The 26,070-nt window shown below is 41.5% G+C and overlaps 1 protein-coding gene across 1 annotated transcript in view; it reads left to right on the top strand.

Moving 5' to 3' along the window:
• LOC106584910 (serine/arginine repetitive matrix protein 4) overlaps positions 1 to 25,837 on the top strand; it is an 88,590-nt gene extending 62,753 nt beyond the window's left edge. Inside the window, exons 2-12 of the mRNA XM_014170576.2 lie at positions 6,387 to 6,533; positions 13,330 to 13,422; positions 13,533 to 13,622; positions 13,845 to 13,922; positions 14,533 to 14,619; positions 16,665 to 16,833; positions 19,860 to 20,191; positions 20,376 to 20,573; positions 20,692 to 20,790; positions 20,943 to 21,101; positions 21,754 to 25,837. Coding sequence (XP_014026051.1) covers positions 6,387 to 6,533; positions 13,330 to 13,422; positions 13,533 to 13,622; positions 13,845 to 13,922; positions 14,533 to 14,619; positions 16,665 to 16,833; positions 19,860 to 20,191; positions 20,376 to 20,573; positions 20,692 to 20,790; positions 20,943 to 21,101; positions 21,754 to 22,072 — 1,771 coding nt within the window. The 3' untranslated portion in view covers positions 22,073 to 25,837. The remainder of the gene's footprint in view (positions 1 to 6,386; positions 6,534 to 13,329; positions 13,423 to 13,532; positions 13,623 to 13,844; positions 13,923 to 14,532; positions 14,620 to 16,664; positions 16,834 to 19,859; positions 20,192 to 20,375; positions 20,574 to 20,691; positions 20,791 to 20,942; positions 21,102 to 21,753) is intronic.
• The last annotated feature ends 233 nt before the right edge of the window (positions 25,838 to 26,070 follow it).

Below are 26,070 nucleotides of genomic sequence, written 5' to 3'. Positions count from 1 at the left end.
CCTGCTTGCGTCAATCCCTTGTAATTACAGTAAAATTTTGCGAAATACAAACCCCTCCCCCTCAATGAATTTAATTTATTAATTAATTCATACCAACTATGGTAGCGTTTACTTTTCTACCGTATAATACAGTACATTTTACGGTATTGTACTGTGTGTCATTACACAGTACTTGCTTTGATTCCGTATTTATATCACTGTACAGTGTACTGAAATATGAAATACAGAATTTTACTTGCCACTCAGCTGCCTGTAGGTTACTGTCAAATTCACAGTAACTCCTTTACAGTGTGTGTGTGTGTGTGCATCCCCGTGTGCACATGGCTTGCATGGCAGCCATAATTACCCACATCTTGCAAAATAGAACGCACATCCCTTCACAGTGACCATGAGAAGTGGATGAGAAGGACTGAATGGAATCTTACATCCACGATTCATCTCGGCACACCATACCGGTTAAGAGTAGGCCTACAAAAGAAACATACACAGTACTCACAAAGCCTGGGGGGCATAAAATGCTGTAAGTCCTACTGTACTTGGAAGACTGTATCCAGTCACAGCAGGGCATCAGTAGTGGAAGGGATGGAAGTTGGAACATAATGCTGGTCTAGAATCAGAATCCCTCTTTGTTACATCCTTGTGGAGGCTCCATTCAAAACTCCGCTCCACGCTGCTCCCATCTACCATCTCGCCCTTTTTTCCTTCACGTTTTGTGTAAACACTCCATTTGGAAGTGTCTGTGCAGAGGGAAGGAAAGAGAGAAATAGACACACACCGATGCAGGAGGCAATTATGTCAGCTTTTCTTGCAGAGTGGCGTACAAATCTGATTTACTATTTCATTATAGAATTTTTTTCACACCGTCATTAGAGATACTGTGTGTGTGTGTGTTTGCGTGCATGCGTGAGTGTGTCTATGCATGCATGCACAAGCCTGGCCTCAGAGCCATACGAAACATAATTTACATATTTCTGAGCAACTCCAAGATGGATGATACGTACTAATGGTCTAGTTACTTTAGACAGAAACGAAAGTAGGGAGGTTGGTCAGGAAGGATGGGTGTGCGTAATCCGCGACCGTCTAGCAAAGGTTGCGTGTTCGAGTCGGGGACATTTTAGCAAACCCTTTCGCTAACCCTTATTCTAAACTTAACCCAGTTCACCTTAAACTGCTACATAAATTCACCTAACCTTTGTCATTTTAGTTCTTCTAAGCTTCAACATAAATTATCCTAACCTTTGTCATTAGTTCTCCTAACCACAGATGTAAATTCTCCCCGTAATTCTCCTTTGATATTATGGCGCAAAAGCAACCTTGTCTCAGAGCAAGACATATACTACTATACATCCCCAGGATGTATGATAAAATACTTCCAATTCGTATTGCACGACCGGGTAAGACGTATGACACTATATGCCCTATAAAGCATATGATATTGCACTACTGCTATTCCATTCATAATGTAACATAACGTAATATATCATACTAAATGGAGTGTCATAGATTTACTTATAGAATAATACACTGTAATATATTGTTAATTTCTGTACACAGACGCAATAATGCATTAACGGGCATGTAAGAATGCATGCACACACCTCATCCCCTGAAGCCTCCCCCTTCATACACACTCTTTTGCTCTCTCTCTCTGTCTCTCTCTCTCTCTCTGACCCTGGGGAGTTTGCTGAGGTGAAAGTAATGCCCCCTTTAAGCTCCTCTCTCCTGTTTGTAATGTAGATTCTGCTCCATCTGTTGTTGCTTTCCCCCTCTTCCACATGATACACCACAATAGCAGCAGTACTACATAACAAAGCAACAGAGCACAGGGGCCTGTGCCACTGTTCCAGGAAGCATGAGTCACTCTGATAAAGACAACAACAAAGCTAAGCCACAGTCAGCCTGGTTATAGTCCTTCTATAAGTGTTCCACAAAAGCAGAGATTGCATATGATTATATAGAATATCATTAGAGTATGTCATTAGTATGATAGGATGACTGTGTTCATCTTTATTTGGGAATGTATATGTAGGATCTTAATTTGATAACATTTTTGTTGCTGAGAATTTTCCAGCACAGCAGTAGTGTATTCAAGGTTTAAATTGGCTTTTAACGTTTGTAATTTCCATTGAAAATGTCAGACTTGATTTTTCCAAACGAAAAAATGGATCAACACCTACAAAAGATGTTCATGAATTATAATCTAGATAATAATTCACATTTTCTGTCACACCCTGATCTATTTCACCTGTCCTTGTGGTTGTTTCCACCCCATTCCAGGTGTCGCCCATCTTCCCCATTATCCCCTGTGTATTTATACCTGTGTTTTCTGTCTGTATGTTGCCAGTTTGTCTTGTTTGTTCAAGCCTACCAGTGTTTTGTCTCAGCTCTTGTTTGTCCCTAGTCTCTCTTTTTCTCATCCTCCTGGTTTTTGACCTTTGCCTGTCCAGACCCTTTACCCGTCCGCCTGACCAATGCCTCTCTCTGACCCTGAGCCTGCCTGACGTCCGGTATCTTTGCTCCACCTCTGGATTACCGACCTCTGCCTGACCTGAGCCTGCCTGTACCTTGGGCTCTGCTCTGGATTATCAACTCCTGCCTGCCTTGACCTGTCGTTTGCCTGCCCCTGTGGTTACAATAAACATTGTTACTTCACACAGTCTGCACTTGAGTCTTACCTTGATTCCTGATATTTCCTTTTGCTGCAGGATTCTTTTCCTGCTGTATCAAACTGGCTCAAATTAAGAATACAGAATATAATTTGAGTATATCATTAGTATGATAGGATGTCAAGCAGAAAAAGATGATTGTGTTCATCTTTATTTGGGAAAACGAATGTCTTGAGGGAATGTATGATCCAAAACTGACATACCTTTGTAATACCATCTCTGTCAGGGTATTCTTTCTAATTATGAGGGTGGGTCATGTTGGATATCTACATTAAAGAAAATATAGCTCTTCATGCATGGCATAAGAACCTTTTTATTGTTCCTTACTTCCCTATTTGATTAACCCCTAAACAGTTTTCACCTTATTACAGGTTTTGACCGACTCCTGTCCAACGTATAACTCCTCTTACAGATATTGGATCTTAATTTGACCAGTTTTGTCGCAGAAGAAAAATAGTCCTGCAGCAGGAGGATTTGATTATATAAAAAAAAAAAAACGGATCATTCCTACTGGAAAAAGTGTTTTGATAGGCTACAGTAAGCTACACTTAATGTACAAAACATTAGGAACACCTTCCTAATATTGAGTTGCACCCCGTTTAACCCTCAGAACAGCCTCAATTCGTCGGGGCATAGACTCTACAAGGTGTCATAAGCGTTCCACAGGGATGCTGGCCCATGTTGACTCCAATGCTTCCCCCAGTTGTGTCAAGTTGTCTGGATGTCCTTTAGGTGATGGCCCATTCTTGATACACACAGGCTTTGCAACAGCGTTGCAGTTCTTGACACACTCAAACCCGTGTGCCTGGCACCTACTACCATACCCTGTTCAAAGGCACTTAAATCTTTTGTTTTGCCCATTCACCCTCTGAATGGCACACATACACAATCCTTGTCTCAATTCTCTCAAAGCTTAAAAATGATTCTTTAACCTGTCTCCATGACATCAATAAGGGATAATAGCTTTCACCTGGATTCACCTGATCAGTCTACAGTATATCATGAACAGAGCAGGTGTTCCTAATGTTTTCTAGACTCTGTTTAGAGCCCGGCCAGCTCTAGGAAGAGTCTTGGTGGTGCCAAACATCTTCCATTTAAGAATGATGGGGGCCACTGTGTTCAATGCTGCATAAATGTTTTGGTACTGTACCCTTCCCCAGATGTGTGCCTCCACACAATCCTATCTTGGAGCTCTACAGACAATTCCTTCAACCTCATGGCTTGGTTTTTGCTCTGACATGCACTGTCAACCTTGGGACCTTATATAGACAGGTGTGTGCCTTTCTAAATCATGTCCAATTAATAGAATTTACCACAGGTGGACTCCAATCAAGTTGTAGAAATATCTCAAGGATGATCAATGGAAACAGGATGCGCCTGAGCTCAATTTCGAGTCTCATAGTAAAGGGTCTGAATACTTATGTAAATAAGGCATTTCTGTTTTTTTTTAACTGTTTTTGCTTTGTCATTATGGGGTATTGTGTGTAAATTGATGATGATTTAAAAGAAAATGTAATCCATTTAAGAATAAGGCTCTAACGTAACAAAATGTGGAAAAAGTCATGGGGTCTGAATAATTTCCGAAGGCACTGTATGTCGTAGTGGAGACCAATATCTATCTTGTGTTAGTAAGCTATATAAAATGACGATTGTTGATGTGTATGGCGACATTTGAGATATTTTTTGGTACATTTGAATGTCGCAGTAGTAGGACGTACAGTAGTAGGACATTTATTCTGTCTGGTTTGAGAGAGCGAGAGAGAAAGAGGAATTTGTGTTTTCAGTGAATTTATGTGAATCAGGAGGCTCATTTAAGATACCACACCAACAAATTAAGATTCCACACCTGTACCCGTCTTCTACCTGCCTCAGAGTAAACAAATTCAGGTTCTGTCAGAATTTCCAAGGATTACAGGCCACATAATTCCTCTTCAAATACAAGACAAATCTGGAAAGATATTCCATCACAGCGCCTTCGGAATAAAAACTGGTCCATGACGTCAATGCCAAAAGCAATCTAGAGAACAGATAGGGTCTACTTTTTCTCCTAACAGAATAAAAAATAAATTAATCATCATCTAGTGCGTATTGAAATATTCATTTCCTCTATCAGCCTCAGTCTCCTTCCCTTGATTCCTTGATCATGTTAATCACCCAACCCAGCAAGCGTTAGCTGTCTTCATTTCACCCATCACCTTTAATGGAGACAGCCTGCACTTTTACATTATTAGTTTGACACTACAGGCCGTACAGACGGTGTGCGTGCCTACATGTGTGTACGTGTACACTCGCTCATGTGTAATTGCTTGTGAGTGTGTGTGTTTCTTTTCTGTGTGTGTGTGGCCCTCAGTCTATAATACCGAGGTGGGAGAGAGAGAGAAAGCAGAAAGCTCTGAGCGGAGGGAGAGGAGGCAATCAAGTCTTAATCTCAGCTCCTGATTATCTTCTCATTACAATCAGACAGAGACGCTCGAAAGGAGGAAGATGTATAATTACGCTTCAATCTCCCATGACTAAAACACAGTATGGTAATAAGGAAAGGGCACAGAGAAGTCTGTGTCTCAAATGTCACCCTATTCCCTATATAGTGTGGTACTTCTGACCAGAGCCCTATGGGAAAGTAGTGTACTATTATCTGGACAGTCATATTACATAGGTTTGATATTGTGATGAAGCCAAGACTGTAGGAGTCAATGCAAAAAAGGCTAAATCATTTTCATATGACTTTAATACAAAATTGCATAGGAAACGGTACAGTAGCTTTGTGTCCAAATCATGATCGTCCATAGTTAAGTGCATTGTTAAATGGAAATGCATGTAGTGGAATGCTGTTATATTCATTCATTACTGGTGTTATTTCCATTACACTGTTTCCATTCTACATGTTGGGAGAATGAAGTGGTAAACCTGTGAGTAATAGAGCATAGTAATATAGCACAGGGATAAAATGTGATTGAATTGTTTTAGCTTTTGGGTCTGATAGTTGCTACTATGCAATGAGTATAAGCGATAGTTTCTTCACCCCTATGGAAGGACAAACTCAAGGAGCTCTGCCTCCCCATTGCTACGCCTGCCAACCTCGAGACCTCGAGATGCAGAAAATAATTTCAGAGGATGTCAGGTCAACTGAAGCATGTAAATAACGGCATTTCAACTGACAGCTCATTTGAATGGAGAATAGCTGGCCTCTAGCTGACCTCCAGGTGCTGTAGAGCCCATGGGGCTCTGGTTCAAAAGTAGTGCACTATATAGGGAATAGGGTGCCATTTAGTACATAGCCAGGGTCTGGGTGGGAAAAATAGAAATAAAAACATCCTGTGGAGTGACTGAAAGGAGGAGAAATAAAATAGGCCCTAGTGATGCATCAATGCATTTCAAACTGTATAATGAAAACAGTTAACAGTTTGTATTCTGAGAATATTTCAAATGGAATGTGTTCCAGAGAGTCACGTGCAGCTGACAACAACACACAGAGAGAGAGAGAGAGAGAGAGAGAGAGAGAGAGAGAGAGAGAGAGAGAGAGAGAGAGAGAGAGAGAGAGAGAGAGAGAGAGAGAGAGAGAGAGAGAGAGAGAGAGAGAGAGAGAGAGAGAGAGAGAGAGAGAGAGAGAGAGAGAGAGAGAGAGAGAGAGAGAGAGAGAGAGAGAGAGAGAGAGAGAGAGAGAGAGAGAGAGAGAGAGAGAACTAAATCCATTCTTCTTTTTTTTCTATCAATCCACAGCACGGAGACAACAACCTGCCAGCCACTCAAAGCCGACGAGAGAAAAGGGGAGGTAGCGGACACCAAGGTGGACACAACCACAGATAGAAATGGATGCATCAGAGACATAGGACGACACAAACATAGCAGCTATCATCGGACGCGGTGGTGAGTGCCTCTCTGTCTTGCAGTCGCAGCTCCACCAAATAAATGACTGGATTGTACAAGCATTGCTTCAGCATAGCTTGTATGGGGGCTCAATTTCAATTTGGGATGGGGGGGGTGAACAATTTCAAGCTCTTGCCACTTCTATTTCAGCATTTCAAATGGTGACGAAGGGAAGTCTTTGAAGGTGAACGGTCTTTGTAGATGATAAGGAGGTTTGAGAATTAAACATTTGCCTTCCACTTTTTACACAATGTTATCCAGCTTTCTTTGGCACAAACGTTTGAACAGCCTTGTTTGTGATCAAGTGTTGCATGGGGGATAAAGCTACGAATATCCAGAATACACCTTGGGGGATTCTCTCCCTGTCTACGTCCCAAAGGGCATGCTGTTCCTTACATTTTGCACTACTTTTGACCAAAAGAAGTGTATTATATAGGGAATAAGGTGGGACGCAGACCCAGTCTCTGTCTGAAGACAGAGGTAATCTCAGCTTCCTGGTGCGTCGTGCTGAGAGGGACGTAAACATTGTTATCAGCACCGGCACAGTGCAAAACACAAAGGTGTTGTGAAATATTTTGAGCCCAGTGACAGTCGGTTCCCCCCTTTCATGGACACCCCCTACACGCCCTACCCTCTCTACCCACCACCATCCAACCCACTAGTTTCCTTTCCTTCACACCTCAAGAATAGTGTGTACCTCCCAAATGGCACCCTATTCCCAATAGTGCCCTACTTTTGACCCAGAGCCCTATGGGCCCTATTCAAAAGTGGTGAACTAAATAGGGCAGGGATCATTAACTAGATACAGCCACGGGACGATTTTTTTATTGTGCGGATGCTCATGGGGCCGGAACATAATAACAAATCATTTGTAGATTGCAAATTGACTGCAAGAAGCCCAAACAGATATAATATTTGACTAAAACATAAGAATTTCAAACCTTGATAACGTTTGTATACGATCATATATTTTTTTTTATTATGTGTTGCTTAAATTTGGCCCGTGGGACGCCAGTTGGAGAAACCTGATATAGGGAATATGGCCCCATTTGGGAAGCATACAGAATCCTTTGCCAAGTCATTTTAAGGTGAGAAAATCAATTTCGTCAGATATTTTACAGCTGGAATAAGTTTTCAGACACCTTCAAAGCTGGCATGGTAATACAGCTGGAGGCGGTAGTCGATATGTAAAACACGGGAGAAGACATCTTAAGTGTTCCCGGGATCATAAGCACTGGAAATCATAGACTGGCTCGTTGAACTTTAAAGAACAGCTGCAGCTGCACTTTGGTTTAAAGCTTAACATAAAGAGAAAAAGGAGTCTCTGATGTGCTTCTGACGATTATGATCACGCCTTTTACACATGAGAAGAGTATGGATAAAAGCACTTTGTAGGGCTGTGGTTAAGAACTTGACTTTAAAAAGAGCAAACTGTGTTTTGCGTAATAACTATGGTCAGGAGTTTGTCCTGGTCAGGAGGAAAAACTCCTGGCCCTAGTAACGGCTAATAAAAAGCCTTGGCCTTAGCTATCCCTGCTTCTGTATTGAGTGTTTTTATTGGGCAACCAGGCAGCTATATCATGCCTGTGCATCAATAGCTGACAGCTAGAAGTAACACACGGGCAGTCCCAATTCACTTCCTACCCCTTCCCCTTCCCTTGGCCCTAACCTTACAATGTTTGCCCATCTGAAGGGTCTGGATAGGTATAAGCAGTGTAGTGATGGTGCTTTCACCATATTGCTTCCACCTTGCATTTAAGGGAAGGGCCAAGGGGAAAGGCTAGGGAGGGAATCTGGACCAGTTGTAAACCGCACCAGTAGTCTGGATAGGTATAAACAGTGTAGTTGTGGACCTCTCACCACATTGCTTCCCGGGAATAGGGAGCGGCTATAAACCTTGCCCTGGCTGTGTGCATCAGTATCTGACAGCTAGAAGTAATGGCCTCCATCAGAGGCCTGTTTATCCCGACTGTGCCCTGAAGGTCAAAGCGCTGAGGAGAGAGGACAGAAGCTAAAACCAAACCTGACACCACAATCATTAGAGTCCCACCCCACCGCACCAGCAAACATCACACAGCGGGGAGCAGGGGTAGCCCGGGAACATGCAGGAAATACACAGAGCTACGACGGCAAAACTGCTGACTGACATCGACCAACTTACCTCCGAAAAATCTGTTGGAACAGTGACAGTCTGTGGAAATGAGCTCTGACTGCTGTTATTTCTGTTGATGGCTAGCTAGCTGCTAATGATATACATATAGCTAGCTACAGTTGAAGTCGGAAGTTTACATACACTTAGGTTGGAGTCATTAAAACTCGTTTTTCAACCAGTCCACAAATTTCTTGTTAACAAACTATAGTTTTGGCAAGTCGGTTAAGACATCTACTTTGTGCATGACACAATACATTTTTCCAACAATTGATTACAGACCTCCACAAGTCTGATTCATCCTTGGGAGCAATTTCCAAATGCCTGAAGGTACCACGTTCATCTGTACAAACAACAGTACGCAAGTATAAACACCATGGGACCACGCAGCCATCATACCGCTCAGGAAGGAGACGTTTTCTGTCTCCTAGAGATGAACGTACTGCGAAAAGTGCAAATAAATCCCAGAACAACAGCAAAGGACCTTGTGAAGATGCTAACCTGAAAGGCCGCTCAGCAAGGAAGAAGCCACTGCTCCAAAACCGCCATAAAAAAGCAAGACTACGGTTTGCAACTGCACATGGGGGACAAAGATCCTACTTTTTGGAGAAATGTCCTCTGGTCTGATGAAACAAAAATAGAGCTCTTTGGCCATAATGACCATTGTTATGTTTGGAGTAAAAAGGGGATAGGCTTGAAAGCCGAAGAAGACCATCCCAACCGTGAAGCATGGGGGTGGCAGCAGCATGTTGTGGGGGTGCTTTGCTGCAGGAGGGACTGGTGCACTTCGCAAAATAGATGGCATCATGAGGAAGCAAAATGATGTAGATATATTGAAGCAACATCTGAAGACATCAGTCAGGAAGTTCAAGCTTGGTCGCAAATGGTTCATCCAAATGGACAATGACCCCAAGTATATTTCCAAAGTTGTGGCGATATGGCTCAAGGACAACAAAGTCAAGGTATTGGAGTGGCCATCACAAAGCCCTGACCTCAATCCTATAGAAAATTTGTGGGCAGAACTGAAAAAGTGTGTGCGAGCAAGGAGGACTACAAACCTGACTCAGTTACACCAGCTCTGTCAGGAGGAATAGGCCAAAATTCACCCAACTTATTACGGGAAGCTTGTGGAAGGCTACCTGAACCGTTTGACCCAAGTTAAACAATTTAAAGACAATGCTTCCAAATACTAATTGAGTGTATGTAAACTTCTGACCCACCAGGAATGTGATGAAAGAAATAAAAGCTGAAATAAATCATTCTCTCTACTATTATTCTGACATTTGCCAGGAATTGTGAAAAACTGAGTTGAAATGTATTTGGCAAAGGTGTATGTAAACTTCCGACTTCAACTGTACATTTTGATTAACTGTTGATCCTCAAGGACGAAGTAACTACAGTTGCTACAGTGGAAGGGAACATGAGTTTTTCATCCATTTTTATTTTATTCAATCACCATATCCTCCCTCAGTGCCAAACCAGAAATTACACTTAACTACAAGTCTAGGATTAGATTATCAGTCCCCAATCCTAACCTTAACCATACGGTGGATGATAATTAATCTTACTGTAGATCAGTGGTTAAGGTTAACTTCCCTCCTAATTTTTACTACTGAGCGAGATGCAAATGATTTCTTTCTTCTGCAGGGATGGAGTTAGTGGGAGAGAAGTGTTAATGAGTAACAAAGCTTTCTCATTACCGAGACAGTACTTGGGTTCCTTCCCTATAATCAGCCCTTAATGTATTTCAGCTGCTACTATTTAATGCTATCCAATGCAGCCTCCAACCGACATCGTTTATTATGGCGAGACAGACGGCCGCGTTCCATCTACTTGGAATGGTGTGTGTGCGTTTGTCCGTGTATGTGTGTGTACGGTTGCACGAGTGTACTAAACGGACAGACACAGCAAGGCTAGGCATTCCCGGAGGGAAGGATGGGGAGATATTGTCTGCCCACATACGTTTTCATCTGAGAGAAGGAACGATATAGACTGCAGTCGGTCACACAAAAACACACACACACACACACACACACACACACACACACACACACACACACACACACACACACACACACACACACACACACACACACACACACACACACACACACACACACACACACACACACACACACACACACACTGTGTTGTCATATGATCTAATGGGTTTTCTGCTGGAGTGGCATTTATGTCTCTATTATATCCCTCAGTTGCTCGCTGAGTGCTCTGTTGCACCGCAGCATGATGTTTGGAGCCACTCAGATGCTGTTAGACTACATGTGTTTACACTATTCAGTAGGTGATGTAAAAGGGAGCTAATTTGTAAATCAACAGTGTTTTGACAAATCTGATCACACACTTGACATATTTCACATCTATACTGAACAAAAATATAAACGCAACATGTAACAATTTCAAAGATGATATACATCTGTTGGTCACAGAAAAGGAAGGGGCGTGGATAAAAAAAAACAGTAAGTATCTGATGTGACCAGCATTTGCCTCATGCAGCACAACACATCTCCTTCACATAGAGTTGATTAGGCTGTTGATTGTGTCCTGTGGAATGTTGTCCCACTCCTCTTCAATGGCTGTGCGAAGTTGCTGGATATTGGCGGGAACTGGCACAGATCCTTGTTGATAGAGCCATGCATTATCATGCTGAAACATGAGGTGATGGTGGGGGATGAATGGCACGACAACGGGCCTTAGGATCTCGTCACGGTATCTCTGTGCATTCAAATTGCCATTGATAAAATGCAATTGTGTTTGTTGTCCGTAGCGTATGCCTGCCCATACCATAACCCCACCCTCCACCATGGGGCACTGTTCACATGGTTGACATCAGTAAACTTCTTGCCCACACAATGCCATACATGTGGTTGTGAGGCTGATTGGACGTACTGACAAATTCCCTAAAATGACATTGGAGGCGCCTTATGGTAGAGAAATTAACATTCAATTATCTGGTTACAGCTCTGGTGGACATTCCTGCCGTCAGCATGCCAAATGCACACTCCCTCAAAACTTGACATCTGTGGTATTGTGTTGTGTGACAAAAATTCAAATTTTAGAGTGGCCTTTTATTGTCCCCAGCACAAGGTGCACCTGTGTAATGATCATGCGGTTTAATCAGCTCCTTGATATGCCACACCTGTCAGGAGGATGGACTATCTTGGAAAAGGAGAAATGCTCACTAACAAGGATGTAAACAAATTTGTGCAAAACATTTTAGAGAAATATATTTTTTGTGCGTATGGAATTGTGTTGGCAAATGGGCATGTATGCGTACGTGCCTGTGTGTGTGTGTGTCCGTGCCTGTGCGTGATTAACAGTGGCTCACCTGTGACTGCAGTCTCTCTCAGCTCCACCTTGTTTGCCAGACATATTTACGACTCAGCGAGTCCTACATAATTTAACCATCTAATTTCATCTCCTCCAGACACCCAGATAATGCTCATTTTCTACCTCATTATTGAAGCCAAGGCAAGGCTGCCCAAATAAATTGCAGTTAACGGCCCTTTCCTAGGCATCTCTCTCTCTCTCACGCTTCTCTCTATCGCTCTCTCACAATTCCTCCCTTCTTTACCGTCTCTCCCTCTCTCTATATTTCTCTCTCACTCCCTCCCTCGCTCTCTGTATCTCTCTCACACTCCCTCCCCCTCTCCCTCCCTTCTACCATCTACCTCTATCTCTACCTGAAAGGCCAATTTAAGGAGTCTGTAGTGCTTAAAAGGGCCTCGTCGCCCTGACGCATTAGCCATTTGCAGAGAGCAAATGAAGTGGACCTTTCAGGAGCATTCATCCTGAGAGGCAGATGGTCTCCGACAACAGTTCCATCTTTATTGACTAATTAAAAGGCTCTGGGTGGAAAGACAATGCCTAGGGGAGAGAGAGAGAGAGAGAGAGAGAGAGAGAGAGAGAGAGAGAGAGAGAGAGAGAGAGAGAGAGAGAGAGAGAGAGAGAGAGAGAGAGAGAGAGAGAGAGAGAGAGAGAGAGAGAGAGAGAGAGAGAGAGAGAGAGAGAGAGAGAGAGAGAGAGAGAGAGAGAGAGAGAGAGAGAGAGAGAGAGAGAGACTACTTGGCTGGAGATAGAGAGTGAGTGAGGGGGAGGGAGGGAGAAAGGGTGGGAGGTGGAGAGAAGGGTGGGTGAGAGGGAGGAAAACAGAGTGAAAAAGCAAGAGAGAGAGAGTGAGCGGGAGAGGGAAAAAGAGGGGATGGAGAGTGAGAAAGGGAGGGAAAGCGAGAAATTTATTTGAGAGAGAGCTAAGTAGAGAGAGCAAGAGGGCCCCTATGCCATGCCTGTAAGGTCTTGGCAGGAATGTAAAGCTCAGAATTCATCAGGGCTAAAAAGGTACTACTCCCTAACTTAATTGATTGCTTTGGGCTCTGGAAGTTGTGAAGTTGTAATACCCCGTTCGGCCACATTTTTTTTTTTATGTGCCACTAGTCTTGACTGCTGAGGAGTGCTGTGGCTATGACTGACATTGGAGGCGCCTTATAAATCACATAATGTGCTACCAAATAAAATATTTTTGACATTCCTGTACATGACCATGAAAATAGTGCATTGGCAATGCTGTCATCACTAAATATTTACTATGTCAACAATCCCTGTCTTCTGTCTCTCTGTCTCCTGTTCCAGTGTGTCATTTGATGACGATCTCTCCCCTTGGCCCCACGCTCCCAAAGGGAAGAAAAAGAAAAGGAAATCGGAGAGAAAGAGGAAGAGGAAAAGGTCCGTACATAAAAGGAACCAGCACTCTGGTGGCCCGGTGGAAGGGTCTATTGTTTGTGCGTGTGTTTGTATGTGTGCGGTCATAACTGTTTATGTGGTTTTTGTCATAGGTCTCCGTCCTACAGCCTGTCACCGGTGAGGAGGAAGAAGAAGAAGAAGAAGAAGAAGAAGAAGAGCGCGAAGAAAAGCAAACGCCACAGGTAGCTACTTTCTATGTAATGTTGTTGTTGATCTGTATTGAAATTGTACCTTTGATCTTTTTCACCAGAAGACAGCATGAGCCTGGCATTACAAGATTACTTTGGCAAACACTATAAAATGTAGAATATGAGATTTGAGTGAAGCAGAAGTTTCAATGGTATGCTGTTCTGTCAAGGAAATAGATGAACACACAACGTTTTGTTTTTGTTTCTCTTTTCCAGGTATACCTCTAAAAAGACAAAGCACAGCTCTTCAAGCTTGAAACATAAGAGGAAGGGTGATCGAAAGCACAAAAAAAGGTTGGTTGATGTAATTTTCCATCAATTCAGAGCTTTAGATTAATGTTGAGAAGCAACTAGTATGGATGAAACTGCACTGATTTTGTGTTCTGAAACTGAAAGCACCATGAAAGCACCCATTCTGAAAGCGAAAAACACGATTGAAAGCAAGAAACACAATGAAAGAGAAAAATTTACCAAAAGAGAGTAAGAGAAACCAATTTCACGCTATGAACCGACAACATTTATAATTCTGCTGCAGTGAGCAAAGCAGAGCCGATCGTCGTTGCTGAACATAGAACGAGGTTCAGACGTTGTGACTGCTTACAGAATGTCAGACCACTGCCTTTAAAAATATATATATATTTATTTATTTATTCTCCTCTCTGCCTTTCCATCTCCTTTTTTATCTTGTGCTCCCTTCTCTTTCTTTTTCTTTTGTCCTTCTTCCACCACAATATTTTGTCTTCTTTATATGAAATGTATTGATTTGGTGGCAGTAATCAGGGAAGCAGAATATGGAGGAGTAAGCAAGTGCAATATCCATCACAGCAACATTTGGCCATTTCTTCCTTACTAAGAAAATACTCATTCCCTGGTCTATCTTCCCTCCTCTCATTTACTCTTCCAGCTCACGGAGTCACACGAAGCGAAGACGACGCTACCAGAGGTCAGAGTCAGAGAGTTCCACCTGGCGCTCCTCCAGCACCGAGAGGAGGTAAGGCCTAGCCTCAACACACACACACTGCGACGGAAGCCGCCATTTATCTTTTCAGCCCCGGGCATCCTGCCTGGTCTGGTCTGGTCATGCCACAGTGATGACTGATGCCAGAGGTGACTGTCTGATCATAGGAATGAGTAACGGGTGTAGCGGTAGCCTCCTTATCACATCTTCACAGGAAACGGCTGGGAAACGGCATCCACAGATCAATGCCCACTCAATTAGAGGCTGAGATCGGGCTGTGTTGCGGTGGCGCTGATAGAGTTTGATGGATTTGGCGGATTAATATTGCAATTGGTGTGGACTAGAGTTACGATTTTGAGGTGATTGGTTAGGTGATAGGATAGGTTCTAAATTATTTGGGCCAGCAGTTTAGTTTTTGCATTTGACTCTTCCATTAGGTTGTAGCCTGCGTTAAGTTTCAATATGACTGTAGTCTGACAATAAATCATTTCATTTTCATCATCTGAATCCTCAGAGACAGACAGAACAATTCTATTAGACCTCCCTTAGTGTCACCACTGCACTACAATAATTAACTCATCATCTGACATAATCCACTCTTTCATACATACACCCCTCATTCATTAATGAATTAATGAATTCATCCATTCATTCTCTCATTCATTCACACTGGTAACATGGGGAGACAGAATTGAGAGCCAAAGGTTTCAAATTGAAATAATCTTAAACCAGAGATGATTGCTTTTAAATCCCTTCTGGATCTCTCCATTATTGGGAGTTTCCCTGGGATATTCAGCAGAGGAAATCATTACTGAAATTGAATAGCGGCAAGCTTTACCCCGACCGACCGTGCTCCACTGAAAGGTACCGAGAGTCTGTTTGCGTCGCAAATGGCACTCTATACCCTTTATAGTGCACACATTTTGACCCCATATAGTGCACTACTATATAGGGAATAGGGTGCCATTTGGGATACATCCTCTGTCGTAGGGGGAGACAAGGGGGGAACAATCAGAATCATTTTCAATACCCAGGGATTCCATACCAACTGTCGCCTGGAAAACAATTATACACCAACTGCATTCCAGAACTGTATAACTATTTTGGAATTGTATAACCGTCAAGTCCACCAATAAAACCCCACTGAGTTCTCCAGGATCGTGTTCACAGCTCTAGCTCTAGCTAGTTTTCAAATGTGAAATGCCATGGTTTGGCAAGGCTGGCTGTGTAAGTTCTCCTTCCCCTTAGCTCGGCTGGTGGCAGTATCTGTGCTAGCAGTGTTTGCCTGTGTCGGAGGGTAAGGCTATATATCAAGCCGGTTTGTCTGAGCTCTGCCAAGCCGACACACACGCACAAGCACACACACACACACACACACACACACACACACACACACACACACACACAAGCTGATGCAGGCATTAGTCTGTAATCAGATAAGGGTTGATCCCTGTTCAGCCTTAGATCACATTCACTATGAGGCTGCTGCCTGGTTCTCCTGTACAGTCTGGGGTATATTCTGAGCTGGCCCTCTGTCCCCCTGTCCCTACACAGTTTTTACAATGGCAAAGTAGGCCATAACCAGTTACAACATCATTTTGGTTGGTTGGTGAAACAACTTTCATCACAAGATGAGGGGAAATCGCATTTGAAGTCAATTTGAATACAGTTGTTCAAACAGTAAACATTGACCTAGTGAATACATGAGGCCAAATGTGTATTCTCAACGCTGCACAATAAGTGCTATTTTGAGTAAACAGTTTTGTCCTAACCTATCCCTAACACACACAGATGGCAATTTTGGCCAGACAATTGTGGCCAGAAAATTCTGTCAGCTGGCAAGCAAGTTTTGCTTGATTTACATTTTAGTCATTTAGCAGACGCTCTTATCCAGAGCAACTTACAGTGAGTGCATACATTATTATTTTATTTTTATTTATTTATTTCGTACTGGTCCCCCGTGGGAATCAAACCCACAACCCTGGCGTTGCAAACACCATGCTCTACCAACTGAGCCACACGGGACTATGATGAAGTAGTGAGGTTTTAACTCCTTAACTCCTTATCTGTGTCCACAGCCATCATCTGCACAAATCAGTGAATCACCCTGTGTTGGGAGGCCTAGCAGCCCAGAGGGAGGACCCTAGTACAGCGCACCTGGACCACAGAGGGTTTGAGTGGGGGTCCGCCGCCAAGTCAGTCTGTAAAACGACTCCAATCTTTCGCTCCGTCCTTTCTACTGGCACTGTAAGTGTTCATCGGGATTCTGAGCCTTAACAAATGTACCAGTGGTGTAGTTTTTATTACTCTATTATAAGGCCATGTAAAACTGCCTCAGTATCTCGAAAACAGTTGAATTTATAACAAATATAAAAATGTATTCAAAGCAAACGGACCGTGTCCTCCCCCAAGATCAAAAATGGCTATCAGAAATACTGTGCTGTATAAAAACACACATATAGCACAGATATTCATTGTATTTTTGGAAGATATGGTCTTTTGAATTCAATTTGGTCCTTTGTGGGTGAATTCCAATCACTTCAGAATCAAATAGATTTTACATGGCCTGTCTGAATCATGTTGTTTCCTTACCTCTTTTCTATGAACGCCACATTTAGCGGTAATGTCATCTGTTCTTGTTTTTCCATTTTATCTAACCAACACCATCAAATAAATACAAACATAGCAGAAACAGCACCCGAGGAACTTGCTGGAGGTAGGCAGATATTGATAATGTGCCGAGGACGCATTCAAGCTGTTTTGTGAAAAGCTAATGGGGCAAGAGTGAGATGAAATGATCAGCACAATGACTGCAGGCAAGATTACAACACATACTGTAGCAGTTCATTGTTTCTTGAATTCAGCTGTTTTTCCTGAGCTCAAGCCCATCACTAATTGTTGTCATCAAAACAATACTCTTATTGACTGTTTATGAATTGCTATTGGCCCTGCACTGTAGCAGTATTAGAAACTATGTCTTGGTTGATAGTAATTGATCAGGTATTTCAGATCCGAAATAGGACGTTGGCAACATCTAACTTTGCCAAGTGCCGTTTCTCTCTTTATTACTTGAAACTGCTTGGATTTGAAACCCAGCTCAGCTCCGTCCGTTGACTCATTGTCTCATGCTTGCTGAGGCATGAAATACATTCCATTTCTCTCCAGTGATCATTAAATTATGCTAATTACACCCCACATTTTTTAAATCGCAAACCACAGGTTTTGTAATTTAAATGTAATAAACTAGGCCTATGTTGACGCATGCTTTGTATTCTAAACTCAAACCTTTTTTCTGAGAGGGGTTTCTACAACTGGTTATCTAATATCATTTTACTATGTTTATCACTTTTTGTATTCATTTTATACAGGATTTAATTGAATTAAAGTAATATTGTTGCAGGAACCTATATAAACTAACTCTTTCATAGAATATATTTTCACAGGTTTTAAGTGAATTAATCATCAGTGAAAGTATAGTCCTTTCTGTAGTTATATAAAAAGGAACAGAAAAACTATTTCATAATTGGTCTTTAGAATTCATTATTTGCTGGGGGCAAACTTAGGAACAATCTTTTGAAAGTTATTAGAGCAATGCATGATGGGCAGTGGTGTTCTACACTGCATTTTTTTGTGTCCCACATTTGTTTATATAAAAAACTAAGCCGTTAACAGCCCAATATTGTTAATCAACCAGGTTGACACTGAAATACTCATAGTATAATAGTAGCCTTACGTTAGAATTTTTTTTTAATTAATGCAAATACTGTTTTATATGCTTGTTTTCGCTTATGTTGAATGATCAAACCACTGCACAGAAGGGCAGAATTTTTTTTTTTTTAATTAAAATGTCCAGGAAAGCATTTTGTCTTCATAACAGATCCTAGTGAAGCTAAACTATGTGGGTATTAGGAAGATTGAGGAACAAGATTGGATAGGTTGAAGCATATTTGTCAGTAGCCTGTGACGGATGGTTTGGTTTTGATGTTTCCCCTGGGGTTTTCAGTTTTAATCTGGTCTGATGTTGCAGACCGGGGACTCGATTATCTGAAAAAGACTTAGGGCAGGCAGAGTTTAAGTAATCTACTACAAATAATTTGCAATTGAAAGGTAAAGAGAGATTATAATCTGTTCGGAGGGAATTTACTTTCGCTAAACATTCAATCATTTAGTATCTTATTTCCCATGAGTTTCATTCCGCAGGAAAACATTTCTAGCATTTCTGTATAGTCCTCATTGACAGCAACCACTCTTGCTATTTTAGAGTAAAACGAACTCACTTACTTTAGTAAAAAAAATGAAAAAGCTACAGTGTAGTTTACAAAGGTGGTTTGAATACCTATTCTAAAGTAGATTTAGTTTGTAATAAAAGGCCTTACAGACATGCGGTGTAACTATTCCAGATTGAGTGCATAATAGAAACTTGTTATGGGCTTCTAGCCCCAAGAAAACGCCTAAACAATCACACTTAGGGGAACAAAAAGAAACATGCCAATAACAGTCTAACTGGCTCTGGGTTTGAAGAGAGGGTTGTTGTCTTTTTCTTGCAATTTTCAACTCTAATGATGCACTTATGTTGCCCGCTCTTCCCTTTTTCTTACACCTTACCTACTTAAGGAGGAAATCTTGATTGGTAAGTCGATGCTATCCGCAGACGTAGGGATTTACTGTACCTAGGGTTCGCTGCAGGGTAATTATTTTCTTCTTGCAGGGAAAAAGCACAATCATCTGTCCTATTCTGAGGGCTTTCTTAGTTAGACTGATGGGATATCTCTTTGTCTGCAATCCTTTTCATTTCTACATAATACCCATTTTGTGATGTTTGTTCAATGTTCTATAAAACAGGCTTTGTAATGGGGCTATTGTTTTTTGTTATTTTCTTCTTCTTTCTTCTATCTTTTTCTCTCAGTCGACTTGGCTAAAGCCGTTGGTAGTTTTATTCACACATTAGTTTCTCTCTTTCTTTTCCGTTCTTTTGTTCTTCCTTTCATATGTTTGTTTTAGTTCCAAATTAATTTACTTTAAACCTTTTTTGTTAATTTATTTCTATTTGGTTCAGTTTTGTTTTTCTTTCTAACTTATTTGCATGCCATAAATTTGCATGACGTCTTTAATCTTTCCAAGTTCTCTGTCCCAAAATAATAATTTATTCTCTGTGTTTTGAAGGGAAATACGTGCCTTTGTAGAGTATCACAGTGCATCGTACAGGTAATTGCTTGAACCTATCCAAAACATCTCTAGAAGTAAAGCAATATCCTCTTTCTGTCTGTTTACAGGTCTTGCAGTCAAAACCTGGCAGTGAGGTTTTAAACACGACAGTGGATCACCATCACACTCTGACCAATCAGAGCAAAGGACCACAGGATTACGATTCCGGGAATGACACGTCTTCACCACCGTCGACCAAAACCAGCATTTCACGGACAAACGTCATCGGTGACAAAAAGGTCTTGTGTCAAGCGCCGGCTTCCCCAGAGAAGCTGAAGTTTACAGATGGCGATAACGCATCCGACTCTGGGAACTCTGTGACCAGCTATGCTTCCCTGTGTAAACCTCTGCATGTGGAAGGTGGTTTGTCTACTCCCATTTTCAATGGGAACGGCAAGAGGTGGGCTTCCTATCTTTGAGGAATATCATACTGTAGATGACGTAAAGTGCTGCTTGAAGTCAAAGATCAGAAATGTTCCTTAATTTAAGCCAGCCATGTACATACTGTAAGGAGGACATCAACATATTTTTACAATTGCAGCAGAAATTGATACATTGGTGTAATTCCACTGTTATTGTTGCAGTGAGCCGATAACAACCTCAGTATGTGGGGCCAAGATGGGGAGACCTCAGAAGACAGTCTCTTCTCTCTCTCCTTTGAGGATGGTGGCCTCTTCACGTAAGCGGACTAGAGCCAACTCGTCGAGCAGCAGAAGTACATCCTCAGGGAGCTCAAGACACTCCGGACGCTACTCTCGAAGCCGATCACTGTCATCTGCCAGGTTGGTTTCATTCAGGTTTTAATGTTCTAATGTACTTCACTGATACCTTAAACAGCCACTTGAAATATGTGGGATTCGCTGAGCACCGTTGAAGTAAATCTGTTCTGCTTGTCTTAAGGTCGTACTCCCGTTCACCAAGCTACTCTGGTTTGAGAAGGAAATGTAGTGAGGGCAGTGGAAGGTCCAGAGGAAGCTACTCCAGATACAGTAAAGAGAGGTAAAACATGTTTCACCTATCTACTTGCTCAACTAACTACTTCTGGCATAATGATAGCAGGATGTGCAAGTGTCGTGGGTTTAAAATGTGTCTGAATTACAGAATTGCTTATGAGTGATGCCTTACTGTACTTCTTTTGCCATCTAACATAGGATTCGAGAGAAGAAGAGGGACCCCAGCTCCTGTGAGAAGGATGTGAAGCACAGCAGTCAGAAGCGAAGCGGGAAGAGGCATAGACGCAGGTCCTACTCTCCAATGAGGAAAAGGAGAAGAGATTCACCCAGTCACCTGGAAGCCAGGAGGATAACTAGGTATCCTTTTCTCTCTCTGTCTGATACACTTTCACATTTCTTACAATACATGCATTCTTTCATTCGTGCACCATAACTCTTTAATTTGACTTTGTATCAACTTATTTACTCAAACCACGGACTCAACAATGGTTTTCCCGCAGCAGAGTCCCTCTTCTTTTAACCTTCGACAATGGCCTCCAGTTTGCCTCTGAGACTTTTGGCGGACTGTGCTGTGAAAAGAAGGCCATTTACCTGATACATGTTCTACTAGTCTAAACAAGCTACAATGGATAAAGCGAGACAGCTAGATGAAACAGTTGTGCTCATGATTATGCATTGAAATGTTGCAGGCATAATGTTGTTTCGAGGTGTGACAGTAATGCTATATCTTAAAGAAGTTTATCCTGACATGAACACGAGCTGAAATACAATTTTGTGAAGAAAGTGTAACATAGCAATCCAGGCATGAATACTTAGGCCCCTTGTACTGCATGTTAACAATAATGTATGGTTTGGCATCAATATCCAATTAAGCATTCTGAATGACACCACAATGTTTTTTTAAAACTTTATCAGCAATTGATTGCTTTGGGACTTAAATTACTTACTCTTGATATATTGATTCACACAATCTCTTTAATGCTAACCATACCTTCCTGATTTCCCATAGTGCCAGGAAGAGACCAATCCCCTACTTCCGGCCCAGTCCTTCATCCAGCAGTCGCTCTACCAGTGTATCCTCTTGGAGCAGCCTCTTCACACGGAGTCGCAGCCCTAGGCCCAGTCCTGGCCTCTGCCTCAGTAGTTCAAGGAGTAGGAGTAGGAGCAGGAGCCGAGGAAGAAGTAGGAGTAGGAGCTACTTCTCCTACCGGAGCTACAGTCGCAGCTCCTCTTGGAACTCCATCTTTGGTCGCCGGAACCGCAGTCAGAGCCGGAGTCGCAGCTATGACTCGTTGGACGGTTACAGCAAGGGCAAGAACCGGCACTGAGTTTTTAACAGACTGAGGAGGTTACAGAGGAGACTGCATTATTTCCCAATCTCCCAGCAGAAGTATGAAGTAATGTTTTCATCTCTTTGCGTATTTTTTGTGTTAGATGCCTGAGCCAGACCCTTCAAGTAAGTGTATTTTTTTTTGTGTCATTATTTGTTCAACGATGTCTTGAATAGAGGCAGTTATCTTGTCCATGATGTATTGAAGACAGAAACCACTGGAAATAGATTGTTTGTTTTCTTTGGTTAGTTTTTTTCAGTCCGCTGTGTCCTCGTCATGCATTAGCATTCAAAATGGCCAGAGACTGTTTTTCCTTGTGACACTCTTCCTCTGACGTCTGTGTCTGAAACGAAGGATGGAGGAGCATTGTTCAATTTAACCCTCTGATAAACTCTTATTTTATAACAACTCTTAAGTTTCCGACCATTTCATTTCAGATCTGGGATGTGCACTACAAAGTTGTTTTGGGGACAGAGGGAGGGTGAGAGGGAGGGTTTTTCAGGAACATAGGAAAAGGTGTATTGCTTCTCTGATCTCAGCTCTTAACAATGTGGAGCAAAAACATGCCTCTGAGAAATGATGAGAAGGTGGAGGAAGAGGAGGAGGGGGAGGAAGTCACGATGCCAAACAAACTGCCTATCAGCTCAGATTTATGTATCCTCTAATCAAGTGGAAAACAATTGAAATGTAATTCCTTATAAGATGATGGTGAATGATCAAACCACTGCACGGAAGGGCTGAAAAAGTGGGTTTTCATAAAAATGTCTGTCTTCATAACAGCTCCTCTAGTGAAGCTAAACTATGTGAGTTTACAAAATCGTTACACTGTTTTAGTAGCTGCTAGGTTGTCATATTTATTTGTCTAGGTAGTTATTTATTAATTAATGCATTTCTTTATTTATTCAAATGATCTGTGTTCTATTTATTTTATTATTTTGAATGAAACTTGAATAAGAGTGCAATGAGAGAGTGTTCAACTGTTTTACTTTTCAGCATATGTTTGACAGAGAGGAGATTCACTATTGGATAAATCAGTTATTTTGTAATTCAGATTTTTTGTGTAACGGTCCCAAATAGCACTGTTCAATCATGTGTTTGGTATTTCAGAAGCATAATCAAACACATACTTCACCTGTCTTGTTTGCATAGTCCGCCCACCAAAGGTCAAGTTTTGAAACACACATTTTTGTGTCATGCATATTTATAACATGTTTACAGTAATATTTATGCTTTTGTGTTGCCTCTCAGCAATGGTCTATGTTTCTATGCAATGCCATTATATTGCTGGGTTTATACAATTATGAGTATGTTGCGATTTAAAAAAAAGTTCCCATTCAAACTATACAATGGACAGTCTGACTCTAGCACATGTGTCTGTTTGTGCTAGCATGCCAACTCATTGTCATCCATTGACAGTAACAAAGTTGACAAGCGAACAAGCAGATCTGGAACAAGGCTAGTCTGACTTTGCACAATAGACAATGTAATAGCATATCAATACAAACAATGTTACTTTACTTCACTCCATCTCAACTATTCATTCCTCTGTTCTCTTTTGGGGAGAATGCTATTTCTTCAGAGGCAATGCTATAAATAGCCACATCAACAGAAAAGCAAATAGGAAAGTACTAAAAGCCTGTGTGGCAGACTTTTAGCCTCAATGGATACTCCCATATACTCTTTCAAGGAGATCTATGTGGGTAGATTAAGCAAAAAAAAATGAAAACATTAGCATTTAGAATAACTGTCTTTGCCCTTATGTTTAATTTCTCCATTAGGTCCAATCTATCACCTTATCTATCTATCTATCTACGTTCAGAATCTGCTCCAGGCATGAGGGTCTGCTCTCTATGCATTGTACATGTAACAGTCTGAAGTTATTTATCTGAATGTTCAGTAACTTATCCAAAGGTTTGAAGAGCTTGGAAGGAAGATGATGACACAAGAGTTTGACAACCCATTTTACATATGATACTGATGACATGCTTTTGCGGTAGTGCTGAGTGATTAACCGAAATGTAGGTTTATTTTCATTTTTTAAATAACTAATTGATCAATGTCAGTTCAATTATTTTAATTCCTTTTATTTACATTTTTTTCTGTGTGCTCAAAGCGCGGTTTGTGCCGTATCTCTAGAGATTTCTCTCTGGGAGATGTTGTCCAATCATAGAGAATGATAGAGGCCTCTAGTGGCCAAAAGGAGTGCCAAAAGGCTGTATTAGCATGGGCAGCACCATTGAAGTCTTCCACCATTTTAATGTAGTCAACTGGGTGGGACTTCCAAATTCATTGGCTGATCCCTCCTGGTGGCCCAGTTGGAGTCATGTCCAACCGAGTCATCAGGAGGGTTCAGCCAATCGTGAATAAGAAAATTTACTACTTCAAAATGGAGGTTGCCTCAATGGCGCTGCCCATGCTGCCACAGAGACTATAATAGCATAGATACAAAGATGAGTCCTCTATCGCAATGTGTCAAACTCATAGTTAAAACCAGAATCCATTGCCCCTACAGCTGCCTGTTATCATTGGTTCTTGCCGGGCAAGACTGAGGGGCCGGCAGACTGACCCAGCGAGAAAGAGCAGAGCGATAGAGAGACAAGAGAGGGAGAGAGAGGTATCTCTACCCAACAAAACATCTAATTGATTGGGGTCACTACCATCATTGGGGTTTTATTAATGATATAATGAAGTCATCATCATACAATCTTAGAAAAAAGGGTTCCAAAAGGGCTGTTTGGTTGTCCCTATACGAGAACCATTTTTGGTTCCAGGTAGAATCCTTTTTGGTTCCAGGTAGAATCCTTTTTGGTTCCAGGCGGAACCCTTTTTGGTTCCAGGTAGAATGCTTTTGGGTTCCAGGTAGAACCGTCTGTGCAAAGGGTTCTACATGGAACCCAAAAGAGTTCTACCTGGAACCAAAAAGGGTTCTTCAAAGGGTTCTCCTATGGGGACAGCCAAAAAACCCTTTAAGGTTCTAGATAGCACCTTTTTTTTCTAAAAGTGTACTAAAAACAAATATGTAATTTATACAAGCAAAATATTTTAGTTAAGTAAAGTAATGTGAATAAATGATGGCTAGAGCCCAATAAAGAATAGTAATGGGCAGTCACTACCATCAATTGTTTTATTCTGTGTTGCAGCATTGAACCCACATAATGCATTTATTGTACAAAAACAAAAACATTATTATTTTTCAAAAACTGAACCGACCTAAAAAAAAAAACGATTTGCTGAGCACTACTTTGAGGTGAACCACTCTCCCTTTTGGCCCTGATATACCATTCCATGGTGTACAGTATGTACACTGTACAAATTAGTATGAATTATTACTGTGGTGTAAATATGCATCTGCACTGTATAGATTCCTTATATGCGGGATGTGGCAAAATTCATTCAGAATTTGTGGAATAGTCAATCAAATGATCAATGCAAAATGATGCACTGTTACGGTATGGTTTCTCTCCTACTGTAAATACTTTGCCTCATTGTTGTCAACTCATCTGTAAGCTCTCTGATTTTAGTGTTAAATAATGTGCATTCATTCTTTAATTTTCCATGTGAAAGAACAATAATGCAAGACTGAGAGCCAGGATGCGTTTTCCCGCTGGTGTCAGTGTGAGCTTCACTTGTTGTAATGTGTCAGCTGAAATTGTATTGTCCTTCCTTTGAATCCTTAAATAAACCCTTATGCCTCCCCTTCCTCTATCTTGTAAGTCTGTAAAATCCATGTAAAATCCTAAATAAAACTGTATTTCAATCATAGCCTACAGGGTTGACTTGCCATCTTATTTGTTTCAATACCTATACAAAAAAAAGCTGAACTATAATGTAGGACGATAGTAGTTGCTTACTGCTACTTTACTGTTGGGCCAGATACAAAGATACCGCAAATACATGTAATTTGCATACTGACGAATTTGACTCATTAGCAATTAGTTTTATCCATATAGTGACATCAGCGTGTTCTCCCCTTGCTCTCCTCCGCGTCTCCCCCT

This window comes from Salmo salar, chromosome ssa24, assembly GCF_905237065.1.
Source record: "Salmo salar chromosome ssa24, Ssal_v3.1, whole genome shotgun sequence".
Classification (NCBI taxonomy): Eukaryota; Metazoa; Chordata; class Actinopteri; order Salmoniformes; family Salmonidae; genus Salmo; species Salmo salar.
This window is presented reverse-complemented; position numbering and strand designations above follow the sequence as displayed.